The sequence below is a fragment of the Triturus cristatus genome, chromosome 12 (assembly GCF_964204655.1).
Source record: "Triturus cristatus chromosome 12, aTriCri1.1, whole genome shotgun sequence".
NCBI classification, from domain to species: domain Eukaryota; kingdom Metazoa; phylum Chordata; class Amphibia; order Caudata; family Salamandridae; genus Triturus; species Triturus cristatus.
In genome coordinates, this window is record NC_140595.1 from 853975292 (window position 1) to 853989890 (window position 14599).

General features: G+C 46.9%; 1 protein-coding gene across 1 annotated transcript; it reads right to left on the reverse strand.

Annotated features, from left to right (window-relative positions):
- Positions 1–13114: 13114 nt before the first annotated feature.
- On the reverse strand, positions 13115–14122 carry LOC146783091 (olfactory receptor 11A1-like). Its single transcript, XM_085637284.1, has one exon. The coding sequence runs from the start codon at positions 14120–14122 to the stop codon at positions 13115–13117; it is 1008 nt and encodes a 335-aa protein (XP_085493410.1).
- Positions 14123–14599: the final 477 nt, after the last annotated feature.

Consider the following 14599-nt stretch of genomic DNA (forward strand, 5'->3'; position numbering starts at 1 on the left):
TAGGAACTGCCACCCCTCTTTTCCTTCTGAACTGAGGAATCACTACAAGCAGGAAGTTGGAGGATGAGAGTGATCTAGAAGGATGGTGGGGATTCAGTGTATTGGACCAATACTGAGGGTCAGCGCGGTAGAAAGCCCTGTGTGTAAGAACCCGCTCTTTGAACTTTACCAAGTCCTTGATAGGCATCCAGTGCAGTTCTTTCAGATAAGGTTGTGTGTTGGCTCTCCTGGAAGGTTCCAAGAAGAAGCCTAGCAGCTTGTTTTGAATAAAATATTTAAATGAATATCTTGTAGTAGGATTTGATCCGCACAGAATAGAAAGTCCACTGGAGCTTGTGACAGCCGCAATGAAATCACTATAGGTCGTGTGGGAGTATTTTGTTGTATTTTTGTTGGTTTTCCCCTTCTCCCAGACCTAGAAGTACGTACAGGGGGTACCTTATCATAGATAAACTGGACCAGCTGCAGTCTCTTCAAATGATGGGCCGGCAAGCCCCAGTGTCGCCATTTTACATAGTCTAACAGTGAGGAGATCACTTATCTTGCAATTTGTGATTTTACAAAGGACATTGGAATTATCTATGCGTATGTGATTTATGACTGGATGGTCATTGGTGCTTACCTATGTGAGTGCTTAACCAATGGTTCAATTGTATACATCTTAGAGCATATTAGTTTTTTATAATTTGCATTTAGCACCTTCTTGGTAGTAGGGTGTTTGAGCCAATGTAGCACCTCAACGTAAACAAGCATTTTTTCCATAATATATTCACACGTTGATGGACAGACAATAACATAGTGATATTTGAAGTGAGGTAGAATTCCTCTTGAGGAACCACTACTGCCCGTTGCCTTAAGTGAGGAGATCCGGGCCTGGATCACTGTTTTTGCTGTAGAAGGGGGAGGAGGTAAAGGAACTTTTAACAGTATTAAAAGTCCTAAACAGGATTCAACCATGCTACCCGCCTGCGGGGCAGGGATGCTGAGCTTTCAACCCCCCCCCCCAGATTGAGAGCCACGGTGGTGGGGGCAGGAGGGTGCAGGACATCATTTGGGCAGAGATTGTTGTCCCAACTGGGGGGTGGAATTCCAAAGAGCCAGATTTCTGTTTTAATTGCTATCGCGCATCCATTGCAATGCTGCAGACATGCAGGCTTTGAAATTGCACTGTGCATTGGGGGTGTTTTTATGTAGAATGAGGAGCAATTGTCAGTGGTGTAGCTAGAGCTTCTGCCACATGGGGCAGTCCTTGAGTTTGCTACCCAGTGATGGTATGTGTGAAGGTAAGAGCAGGTGGGTGTGGCAACAGACAACTAACGAAGGAGAATAAAATAAATATAATGAATAATAAAGAAAACTCACCAGCCCGGGCCGGACTGCCCCCCCTAGTTACTCCATTGGCATTTGTGTATCATCGGCATATGATACCATGTGTACTCCATATGTTTTCAATCAAGGTCACTCGCGGGGTAGGCATTGAATAATGTGGGGCTCAGTGCAGACCCCTGCGCAACCCCATAACCCAAGGGTTTTGGTTCTGAGGTGGACTGAGTCATCCAAACAGATTAGGATCTATCTTTAAAAAGTGAATAACCAAGTCAGTGCAGACCCACAAATGCCTATGGCACGTCTCTGATGATGTAGGAGTGTAGTGTGCGCAATCGTGTGAAAAGTAGGGGTGGGCGGAATTTGCGAAAGTGACTTTCGCAAATTATCGCGAAAATGTTAAAAATCTCCGCAAACACGCGAAAATATCGCGAAGATGCAGAAGTCTTTTTCCCGCCCGTTCGTGGTATTTTCTGCATGGTCGCTGCTCGCCAACTTACCCATGCGGTTGCTTGCGGGCGCGGCCATCTTGTTTTCACTCTTCTCGCGGTGCATGATCGCGAGAAGAAAGACGTGATCACGCGACCAATGACATTACTGCGGGCGCGAACTGTCGCGAGACAGCACAAATGGCTACCAACAATCCAACATCTTGTGGAGAACGCGACCGGATCGGGAAAACTTGTCGGCGAACGCGGGGATTCAGGTAAGGCGATCGCGCGCGCGCACAAATGTATTATTTTAAAGCGCGAGCAAGAAACAAATTATCGCTAAGCTGCGGAATGCGGAAATTTTGACATTTTCGCGCTCTCCGCGGAATGCGAAAATGTCAAATTATCGCAATTTCCGCGAGCGGAACGGAAATTTAGCCCAGGCCTAGTCAAAAGCCGCGGATAGATTAAGGTGAATCAGTTGATCCACCGATAACTTATTCATATCAGTCACCTCCAGCAACTGAGCTTGGAGGAGTAACTTGTTCTGCTCTAGATAGGCAGAGAGATGTTTATTGGCGAGCTTCTGAAGTATCTTGGAGAAGGCCGGCAACATGGAGACTGGACAGAAATTAGCAGGATTGGATTAGTCTGCTGATGTTTTTTTTCCACAAATGATTTGAGCTTGGCCTGTTTCCATCCACTTGGGACTGTAGCCAACCAAATGGACACATTTAGTAGCTGGTTTAAGGGGTGGTGTATTGCCACACAGTTGGACACAAGAATATTAGGGGGGCAAGGGTCATCAAGGGACTCTGATTTACAGGCTCTGAGTGTGTGGGCTGATTCCTCAAGTGAGATGGGAGCAAGTTCCTGCAGCATGCAGCAGCATGGGGAGAGTGAAGCCATCTGGGAAGTCCCTGATTTCCAGTTTCAGGGATTGTGGGAACCATTGATCCAACAATACCAATTGATTTTAATGTTGAAGAAATCCAAAGTTTGAACCAAAGCTTGAGGGAGAGTTTGAGTGGCTGTTGTAGGGCATCAGGATGAGTGAATTTATTGGTGATTTTAAGTACCTCGCAGGTTTATTATGGAAAGTATCGATCTGAACTGTGAAAAAATCAGATTGTGCTATCTTTCTTACAAGATTATATATATTTAGAGCCTTCTAGTAACAGAATGAATCCTCTGGCAGGTACAGGCACCTCCAGCTCCTTTTGAATTTTTGCAATGTTTACAGAGCTTCTTGAGGTCCTCATTGTACCATTGAGCAGACTGTCATTTCGTTAAAGCGTGGTGTTTCTCGGTTTGATGGGTGCAATGCAATCGGCCGACTATGTGAGCCAGGCATTGACTGAACTGACATCAGCCTCAAACTCCCCACTCAGAGGGATAAACAGTGGCCCAGTTTCAGAGAGGCAAAGAGGGACATGTTCTGTGCCCTCGGGCCCATGACCCACTGACCACTTGATGAAAATAAGGGAATGGTTGACCTTTTTAAGCAAGAGCTGAGCCACTATATAGCCATAGCTTGCAAATGGAGGGAAGTGATGCAGTGATCACAGAGCCATAAATTGTTAGAAAAGTCTTTGGTAGGGTAGAGTGGACATAACTCTGGAAGTTTGACTACCTGGAATTCCACAGAGTTACGAAAAATTCAACAATATTCTGTGGAGTTCCTCTCATCCTACAAAACAATGAAACATAATACTTCAAGGGTAAAAAAACACAAAGGTTTGGGTACTTCCAAACAAACATCCATTGCAGAGTGACAGGAGTTGAGTGTCATTGTGGCTCCGAGCACTAAGTCCTTACAAGACCACAGAAATGGGAGGGAACATGTTTGTATGTTGGTCCGAGGAGGAAGCATCACCGTCTTCCACAAAGCTCCCTTAGCCTGACCACCCGCTCAGACGAACCAACAACCCACATGAAACACCTCCACCTCCGCTTCCAGATCCAGACCAACCCGTAAACCACACCCGCAGCACCTTCAGCTACAGACCATCCATCTGTTTCATCAATGCCATCGCTGACCTCATCACACCCCAGGCCCTCGCATCCAACAACTACATCTTACTCAAAGACCTCAACTCCGACCTGGAAAAAACAAAATTTTCCCAACACCTCCTCTCTCCTTGAGAACATCGCCAACTTATGACTTAAACAGCTACTCCCTTCTCCCTTGCACACAGCAGGACACACACTCGACCCCATCTTTGCTGCAGGAAACAGCATGTCGTAAAGCACCAGCACCGAACTCCTCTGGACCGACCACCACTGCAACCACTTCTCTTTCAACAAACCCACCGCACAACAGCACACCCAACATTTACCCCGCAGAAGCTGGAACAGGGTTACAGGAGATCAACTCAACACCTTTCTCAATGACACCTCATCACCGACATCCTCAGACGTAAACACCACAGAACACCATTTCCACTAATGGATCACAAAATGCGCCAACAACCTTGCCCCCTTAAGAAAGCCACTGGTAAACAACAAATCAAGAGAGCAAGCTGTTTCACCCTCGTGCTTCAAGAATCTAGATGCACCTGTAGACATGGTGGAACAACAAAACCCCGGAAGCCCACACCACCATCAAAGCAGCCACCCCCACATACCACCACCTCATCAAAACCACAAGGAAGAAGGCCCTCCAAAACGGAATCTCCAACAACGCACACAATAGCAAATACCTCCTCAGCATCATCAAGGAGTTTGCCAAACCCAACAGCAAGGCCACAGACATCCCACCCTCCCAAGACCTCTGCAACAGACTTGGCACCTTCTTCTACCACAAGATCAAGACTATCTATGACAACTTTGACACCCAGGATCACATCACCAAGCCAGCAACTACCACAACCAACATCGACTTGCCCGACTGAATCTGCACAGTTGGTCCCCAATCACCATGGACGACACCATAAAGACCCCTGCCCGCACTGCATCTTCCACAGAGCTGCTTCTGCCATCGCACCCGAGGTATGCTGAACCATCAACTGCTCCCTCAAGATGAGACTGCTGCCTTCCCCGATGACTGGAAACACAACAAGATCAACCCACACCTGAAGAAACCCTCCGCTCACTTGAGGGACTTCAAGAACTTCAGGCCATAAAAGCTCAGCTCACCTAAATTATCGAAACCAACCACGTCCTGGAAATCTCCTAATCCGGATTCTAAAACAATTGTAGCCTGAGGCCCCCCTCCTCGCCACCACTGATGACATCCCCTCCCTCCTCGACCAGAGCAAAACCATGGCCCTCATTCTACTGGACCTCTCGGCGGCTTTTGACACCATCTCCCAACGCACACTAGCCACATGACTCCACGAGGCTGGTATCTGAGACAAGGCCCTCAACTGGATCCACACCTTCCTTACTAGCAGAACATAATGAGTTAGACTCCCACTGTACCTCTCAAAACCGACAGAGATCAGCTGTGGAGTACCCCAGGACTCCTCCCTCAGCCTCACCCCCTTCAGTGTCTACATGGCCCACCCTTGAAGCCATCATCAAGAACCATGGGCTCAACATCATCTCCTATGCCGATGACACCCAGCTGATCCTCTCCCTCCCTGAAGAACCCACTGTCACCAGGAACAACTTGTATGAAGGTATGAAAGCCGTCACCTCCTGGATGAAGGACAGCTGCCTGAAGCTCAACACCGACAAGACCGAAGTACTCATCCTTGAAGCCTCCCCCTCCACTTAGAATGTTCAGCTCTAGGAAGCTACCCCCACAAACCACGCATGAAACCTCAGCATCATACTGGACTCCTCGCTTACAATGGACCGCCTGATAAACACTTTATCCTTGGCATGTTTCAACACACTCCTCCTGTTTTGAAACAGATTCAGATGGATCTGCACTGAGTTCAGGAAGACAGCCACCCATGCCCTCATCAGCAGCCCACTCGACTACGGCAACACACTCTACGCCGGCATCTCTCAGAAACTCATCTGAAGACTCCAGAATGTCCAGAATGCCACAGCAAGACTAATCCTCAACTTCCCACGTCACAGCAACATCACTAAAACACCTCAGCAACCTCCACTGGCTCCAAGTCGACAGAAGAATGACCTCAAACTCCTCACCCGCACATAGCCGGACCCACATACCTGGGTCACCGCCGCACATTTCACCTACCCAACAGACACCTCTGCTCTGTCCAGCTTTCCCTGGCTACCGTCCCATGCATCCACAGGACCAGAACCCGACGATTGTCCTTCTCCTACCTCGCCTCGATGACATGTAACACCCTGCCCATCCACCTTAGGAAAAAACACTCACCGACACAATTCAGGAAGAACCTCAAGACCTGCCTCTTCAGATGAACTCAGCAGTTAGTCTGATACACTGCATACGCCCCTCCACAGTGTCTTGAGACCCTCAAAGGTGAGTAGCAGTGCTTTTCAAACCCAGATTGATTGATTGATTGTATTGTTATGTGGTTAAAAAATGTGCTTGCCTGTCACAATGCGATAACAAAGTCCAACAACAAGCATTTAAAAAAAAGCCACAGAGAACATAAAAATGAGACAATCACGGAGAACAAGTACAAAAATACGGTTTGGAATGATTCGAAGCAAAGAAATTCCAATGTTTTTTCTTGTTGAATACAGTGCACTGAGGTTTGGGCAAGGAAACAAAGCTTGTTCAAGTGGGGAAACAAACATATAGGGACTTTGGTGCCTTACTTCCAGAGTCCACGAGGTCACACAGTTGTAGGTTTGGGTTTTCAATATGTTGTTATTGAAAAGTTTAGTGATAGCCATTTGACGTGACTGCTTGGTCCTATTGGGCGCCTGTGACTGTTCTCAGGGCCACACTGCACCTTGGGGGGGGGGGGGGGGTGCGTGTCTAGCATACAGGCTGCATGTGCAGCACGGCGATGCTAGTACTCGAGGCACTAAAAAGGTAATAACTCGTCAATGAGTCCTAATGTACAACAATAGGGCTCTAGCTAGCTGCCCTGTGTGATGTGATGTGGTGCCCAGTTATAGAGTTACACCACACATATGTCAGTGTTATTCCTGGGCCTGGCTTTCTATTTACCCTATATACCCATCTTTAACCAACTAGTGCCCCACCCCCTTTACTCCAACAGAGGCATTTAGATATAATTCCCGTGCAACCCTGGACCTGCGCTGACAATTCACAAACCCCTCAAATCCTAATGTTCCATGTAGATGCTCTGCGGCACCCCCTAGATGTACTACTACCCTGCTGTAATGCAATGCAATCACTCAGGCTCCACAGTGCCCGGTAGGCTCACCTTGGCTTTTGTTGAGAGTAGTCAAAGCCACTCAGCTTGCATCACTCCCGTCCACAGGGCTGCACCACCCCTTTGATGTGCAGCACCTGCTGCTTGTGGTCTTCCATTCTCAGGAGAGTGGCCACAGGGTGCCTGAAAGCCACATGAACATGGTGCCTGCTCTCCACAGCACAGAGGATCCGTGTGCTTCACCCGGGGGAAAAAGGGGTTCCTCTGTCCACAGCAACTGGGGGATCCAGCTGACATGGCAAGGAGAAGGGGTTTAGGTGGGTACAACAGTTTGGAGCATCAAACCCCAGTGAAGGAAAAGGGAGCCCTGGCCCCCAAATGAATGCACTCCAACCGACACAACAGTAGAGAACACCAGCAACCAGACCACAGCCATGCACAGCGCTGTGGCTCTGGACTGCAGCAACAGGTGCACAAAATGGACTCTCCCAGTACTTTACTACAAGGGATTCAGCATTCCTTTCAAGCTTAACAAATGCCAATGGTTAGTACTGAAAACAATAACAAAACACTTGCTAATTAGTGTTGTTCAAATAAAGTACTGAACACGTCTCTTCTGTATGTTAAAACTAAAAGTACTCATGTCACACCCCTCCCCTTTTAATGTTTGCAGCGTTCATTGTACAGAGTGAAGTTCTCCCTTCATTTCTAGGGGTGGGTGCCAATAAATTCTGCTACGCTGCAGTTTGCAGAGTTTTTAGCAAATTTTGTGCTCCAAGCGAAGCGCAGAGTGACAAAACTCTGTGAACTCAGCCGGCAGAGCGGAATTTTCTGAACACCCCTGCTCAGAGTCTTCTGATCCACCATTTATAAAGTGGCAGAAAGATGCAGAAGGATGAGTCCTGCTGAGCCAACATCAAACATCAGCAGAGATAGATGCAGAAGGATGAGATCTGATGAGCCAACATCAAACATCAGCAGAGATAGATGCAGAAGGATGAGATCTGCTGAGCCAACATCAAACATCAGCAGAGATAGATGCAGAAGGATGAGATCTGCTGAGCCAACATCAAACATCAGCAGAGATAGATGCAGAAGGATGAGATCTGCTGAGCCAACATCAAACATCAGCAGAGATAGATGCAGAAGGATGAGATCTGCTGAGCCAACATCAAACATCAGCAGAGATAGATGCAGAAGGATGAGATCTGCTGAGCCAACATCAAACATCAGCAGAGAAAGATGCAGAAGGATGAGATCTGCTGAGCCAACATCAAACATCAGCAGAGATAGATGCAGAAGGATGAGATCTGCTGAGCCAACATCAAACATCAGCAGAGATAGATGCAGAAGGATGAGATCTGCTAAGCCAACATCAAACATCAGCAGAGATAGATTCAGAAGGATGAGATCTGCTGAGCCAACATCAAACATCAGCAGAGATAGATGCAGAAGGATGAGATCTGCTGAGCCAACATCAAACATCAGCAGAGATAGATGCAGAAGGATGAGATCTGCTGAGCCAACATCAAACATCAGCAGAGATAGATGCAGAAGGATGAGATCTGCTGAGCCAACATCAAACATCAGCAGAGATAGATGCAGAAGGATGAGATCTGCTGAGCCAACATCAAACATCAGCAGAGATAGATGCAGAAGGATGAGATCTGCTGAGCCAACATCAAACATCAGCAGAGATAGATGCAGAAGGATGAGTCCTGCTGAGCCAACATCAAACATCAGCAGAGATAGATGCAGAAGGATGAGATCTGCTGAGCCAACATCAAACATCAGCAGAGATAGATGCAGAAGGATGAGTCCTGCTGAGCCAACATCAAACATCAGCAGAGATAGATGCAGAAGGATGAGATCTGCTGAGCCAACATCAAACATCAGCAGAGATAGATGCAGAAGGATGAGTCCTGCTGAGCCAACATCAAACATCAGCAGAGATAGATGCAGAAGGATGAGATCTGCTGAGCCAACATCAAACATCAGCAGAGATAGATGCAGAAGGATGAGATCTGCTGAGCCAACATCAAACATCAGCAGAGATAGATGCAGAAGGATGAGATCTGCTGAGCCAACATCAAACATCAGCAGAGATAGATGCAGAAGGATGAGTCCTGCTGAGCCAACATCAAACATCAGCAGAGATAGATGCAGAAGGATGAGATCTGCTGAGCCAACATCAAACATCAGCAGAGATAGATGCAGAAGGATGAGTCCTGCTGAGCCAACATCAAACATCAGCAGAGATAGATGCAGAAGGATGAGATCTGCTGAGCCAACATCAAACATCAGCAGTGACTTGATAAAGCTCGTCAGGTACCAGAATCTGGACAGATTCAGTTCTCTGCCTTGGACAAAAACTCATAGCCGATCAAGGGTACCTGTACCTTCAAGAAAAGAGGAGAGTGGTTTAGCCACCATGTGTTCAGCCATTGTTTTTCCAGTAGTTTCCTCAAAATAAATTATATGGAAATACCATTACCTAGCTTTATAAGTTCTCCATTTTTTGTAACATGATGATGGTCTTTGGTTTCCAGTTATCAGAGACACTTCTGGTGGCAAGGGACATGTTGAAGATTTCTGTAGGCACGAGAAGATGTCATCTGGGCAGCTAGAATTTAACATGGACAATTAATGCAATGGATCAAAGGCTGGATCAGAGCCTTGTTCCAGTGTCTGGTTGCAGCTAGTATCTTCAGAATGTCGGTGGTAATTGATGATAGTTTCATACAGCAGCTCCTTAAACAAGGTTTGGGCTACGATAGACTCTTGAGGTACGCTAGAAAGGATCTTTGCTATTTGAGCGCTGCCATTTAGATTCAAGGAGAATCAATTGAGTAATTGTCTTTCTGAGACCATGCACTTCTTAAATGTATCATGGAGGAAGGTATGGCCCACTTATTCAAACAGAGCAGACATGTCAAGAATAGGGACTCAACTATTGACAATTAGAGCTGTATGTCAAAATGTCTCACACAGCATTGACCTGCAAAGGTATAGATCACAAATATCAACGTACACCATATTGTCAAGTTATAAATTCATAGTGGAGTATAAGTATAGTGATCAAACCTCACATCTATTACCTTGCCAATTGTTTTACGTCGTTATCGTATCACATCATGACATGGATTATTGCCTAGGATGTAACAATTAATCTCAGATCTCACAGAGGAGACCATTTAGGTGTTGGTAATCATTGAGCCTTTCTAAATTGACAATTGATTTACTTAGTAGTGGATTACCATGTCCTACTTTCAGGCAAGCAATGAATTCACCAGGAGATGCAGAGAGGAAATCACAATGCCGTTCCCATATGGCCTATTTGATTGCTTGTATGTTTGGTAAGGAGACACAGATGGGGAAAAACACATGGCTGAAAGCTCACAAACTCAAAATGTTATTGACGTAGAGCAATAGGAGTGAAGGTAAATGAGTGGATGGGTGAAATTATCCTGAATTGAAGGGAGCGGTTGATTCATGTTAAGGGGCATGAGAACTTTCCGAAATCCTCAAATTTATAAAAGAAGAAGGATGAGAGATCGCTGGAGTAGGGTTAGAGCACGGGTACTCATAGTACGGCCTGCGGGCCGCCAGCGGCCCGGCAAGCCTTCCTTGGAGGCCCGCTGACCTTGCAGACATCCTACCTGTGTTTAAAAAAAAAAATTCAATAGTGTTAGCAAACACTGCCGGTTGCAGCAGCCCGGACTCTGAGACTCTGCTCTGTGGGGGCCGGGGAATTCCAGGGTTTTTCAAAGCGGAGATGCAGGGGGCTAAGAGGTGAAATACAACAAAGCTTTATTAACATGTAAATGGTCTTTTAAAGACCTGTGAATTACTCGGGTGCGGCTGTGTGTGTGCGCTGGGAAGCTGTCTCAGCCCGGGATGAGGGCTGACACACACACGGGATGGGGTGACAGAGGGAGGGAGAGGGAGAGAGGCAGTCTGGGGTAGACAGAGGGAGAGGGAGGGAGACAGAGGTTGAAAGAGGGTGACAGAGAGAGGGATACATAGAGAGGCAGTCTGGGGGAGACAGAGGGAGGGAGACAGAGGGAGAGGGAGGGAGACAGAGGGTTACAGAGGGAGGGTGGGAGACAGAGGGAGGGTGGGAGTCAGAGGGTGACTGAGGGAGGCAGAGGGAGGGAGAGGAAGGGAGACAGAGAGAGGCAGAGGGAGACAGAGAGGGAGGGAGGCAGAGGGAGGGAGACAGAGGGTGATAGAGGGAGGGTGGGAGACAGAGGGTGACAGAGGGAGGGAGGGAGGCAGAGGGAGGGAGGCAGAGAGGGAGGCAGAGAGGGAGGCAGAGAGGGAGGCAGAGAGGGAGGGAGACAGAGGAAGACAGAGGGAGGGAGACGGAGAGAGACAGCGGGTGACAGAGGGAGGGAGACAGAGGGAGGGAGAGAAAGGGAGACAGAGAGAGACAGAGGGAGGGAGAGAGACAGGGAGAGAGATAGAGGGAGAGAGATAGAGGGAGAGAGAGGAAGGGAGACAGAGAGACACAGGGAGGGAGAGAGACAGGGAGAGAGATAGAGGGAGAGAGATAGAGGGAAGGAGATAGAGGGAGGGAGACGGGGAGAGGGAGAGGGAGACAGGGAGGGAGAGGGAGGGAGACAGGGAGGGAGAGGGAGGCAGGGAGGGAGTCAGAGGGAGGGAGGGAGACAGAGGGAGACAGAGGAAGGGAGAGAGACAGGGAGAGGGAGGGAGACAGAGGGTGACAGAGGGAGGGAGGGAGACGGAGGGAGACAGAGGGTGACAGCGGAAGTGAAGGAGGGAGACAGAGAGAGGGAGACAGAGAGGGAGGCAGAGAGGGAGGGAGACGGAGGGAGAGAGACGGAGGGAGAGAGACAGAGGGAAAGACACGGAGGGAGACAGAGGTAGGGAGAGAGACAGGGAGGGAGATAGAGGGAGGGAGACAGAGGGGGACAAAGAGAGAGGGAGACAGAGGGAGGGAGACAGAGGGGGACTCAGAGAGAGGGAGATGGAGAGAGAGGGAGACGGAGAGAAAGGGAGACAGAGAGAGAGGGAGACGGAGAGAGAGGGCAACAGAGGGAGGAGGGCGACAGGGAGGCAGATGGAGGGAGGCAGACAGAGAGAGAGAGGGGGGGAGAGAGAGGGGGAGAGAGAGAGAGAGATGTTTATATCCCGGGTCTGGTGGCTCAGTGGACGAAGGCATCTGCTGCAGGGACCTGTGTTCAACCTCATGGTCACAATTTTTTTCCCCTTTAGCTCCGCCCCTCCCCCTCTGACCCCGCCCCCTCCGGTGCGGCCCTCGGCCACAAACCACACTGTAAATGTGGCCCCCGAGAGAAAGTTTGTGAGTACCCATGCGTTAGAGGAATGTCTGTGGTTCAGTGCTTGAATGATCATTTGAAGTGGGAAGGGCAGTTTACTGTACTTTCTGTTTGGTTTGATCTCGTTGCTGTTTCTCCTCCAAAGGTTTTCTTTTTATTCTTGATTTAATTCTGCTAAGAACCACATGGCAATATTTTTGATTTTTTTTCTTTTTCGGCTTAAGAGAGGGAAGATCATCAACAATGTTGGTCTTGATCTCATTATAGTTAGACATACATGGGTCAGCGTCAGCAGCTGTGTTGGGCACGTTGGAAATCAAACCGAGGCCTTCATGGTCCAAGTTTTTAAGGTTATAAACAAGACCTCATCCACATTTCTGTTGGACAGAGACATGGATTTGTACTTAAAAGGAAGAGAAGCAGATCTGGAAGCGGCCTGACATGTTGAGGGGTTTCAAGAATAAACCTTTTACGTGAATAGTGAATATCACTGAAGTTGTTGTTAGTGATAGGTGAGGTGAGTTGGGAGACAGAGTTGTCAGTGTAGCTGTAAGTCAACTTGAGTATATGATTCAATTACTTTAAAGGCCACAGGTTCCATATGTTTTTAAATGTTTTCATCATGGTCCTTTAATGCCATCATCCTTCCATTACTGTTGTTGGCTTCTCTCTGGTGGTTTCTGCTGTCTCTTCTTTGTTGCTCGGTTTGCATGCAGGTCAGCTGGTGTTCTATGCAGAAGAGAGTGCTTTGCCAATGGATGTTATATCATAAAATAGTAACTAGAAGAGATACTTTCTGAATGTGTCGACACCTCTTTCCTTAGAATGTTGTTTTTGTGTGACAAAATACAAGTTGGGATGGGTCATCTCCATGACGGCTACAAATTATTTGGAAAGTGATTTTCATGGCGCCCCGGATGTCCTTGTTCCTCAAGGTGTATATAACCGGGTTAAGCATTGGTGTTGCCACAGTGTACAGCAAGGACAAAGCTTTGTTTATATTGAGGGAATGACCAGTTGATGGTGCCACATATAAAGCTATTAAAGTCCCAAAGTACATGGCAACTACAAGGAGGTGGGAGCTGCAGGTGGAGAAAGCCTTTTGTCTCCCTGTAGCTGAAGGTATTCTTATGATGGCTACAATAATATACATATATGAGATAACAATTAACAGAAAAGGAATTGGTGTGACAGTGAATGATACAACAACACAAAACATCTCAGCTATGTAAATATCTGAGCATGCAGATTTTAAAAGAGGCATATTATCACAAAAGAAGTGGTCAATCAAATTGTGAGCTGGGAAGTTCAACTGGTAAATCAAAATGCTTGTAATCATTGCAATACAAAATCCAGCTGCCCAGGTGCATTGGACGAGGACTAGGCAAAGTCTTTGGCTCATGAGCGTACTGTAATGCAATGGGTAACAAATGGCCATATATCGATCATAAGCCATCAACGTCAAGAGAAAGCACTCAGTAATTGCAAGCCAACCAAATATATTTAACTGTATGACACAACCAGCAAGAGAAAGTGTGATATTGTCTGATAAAAATCCACCCAGCATGGTGGGCACTGTGTTTGTTGTATACCAGATTTCCAAAAATGACAAATTGCCCAAGAAGAAGTACATGGGAGAGTGGAGGCTGTTGTTAGCAGACACTGTAACAAGTATTACGATGTTCCCGACCACTGTTAATAAGTAAATCAACAGGAAAATGAGGAAAAGGAGAAGCTTCAGCTCAGGCAGAATCTGGAAACCAAGAAGGATAAATCCTGGAACATCAGTTTTGTTGTCTAAACAAATAGACTTTGCTCTGTACATCATCTACGAAGAGGATCGAAGAGAAAATGGATCCATTATTAGTTACAATGATTGAAGTTGTTTAAACATGACAATAATAGCAATGATTTGAAAAGTAAATAGCAATTCAACTGACATAGAAGTACATTTTTGTTAATCCTCAATCACAGTTTCCTAAGGGAATGAATATTCCTTTCGAATATGATGGTAGAATTTAGGAACAAGAGCAGTTTGTGATGGTAAATGAAATAAAAAAAAGCAGAATTATACTAATTCAATAGAGAAGATCTGAACACAGGTGAAATTAAGGAACTCACAAAATGTAGAATATGCTGCTTTTGTGATAAAATATTTGTGAGACCTGTCAGCCCTTAGGGTGGTCTTCTCCCAAACCTATTCTCTTCACCCTCCTATTTTGTTGAATTCATGTTTGTTAGCTTTGGGGATTTGTGTACTTTACCACTGCTAACCAATGCTAAAGTGCCTCTGCTCTATCCGTAA

Bases quoted from the DNA above. Each gene is read 5' to 3' on its own strand.
- LOC146783091 (XM_085637284.1), bottom strand. From the start codon at position 14,122: ATGATGTACAGAGCAAAGTCTATTTGTTTAGACAACAAAACTGATGTT.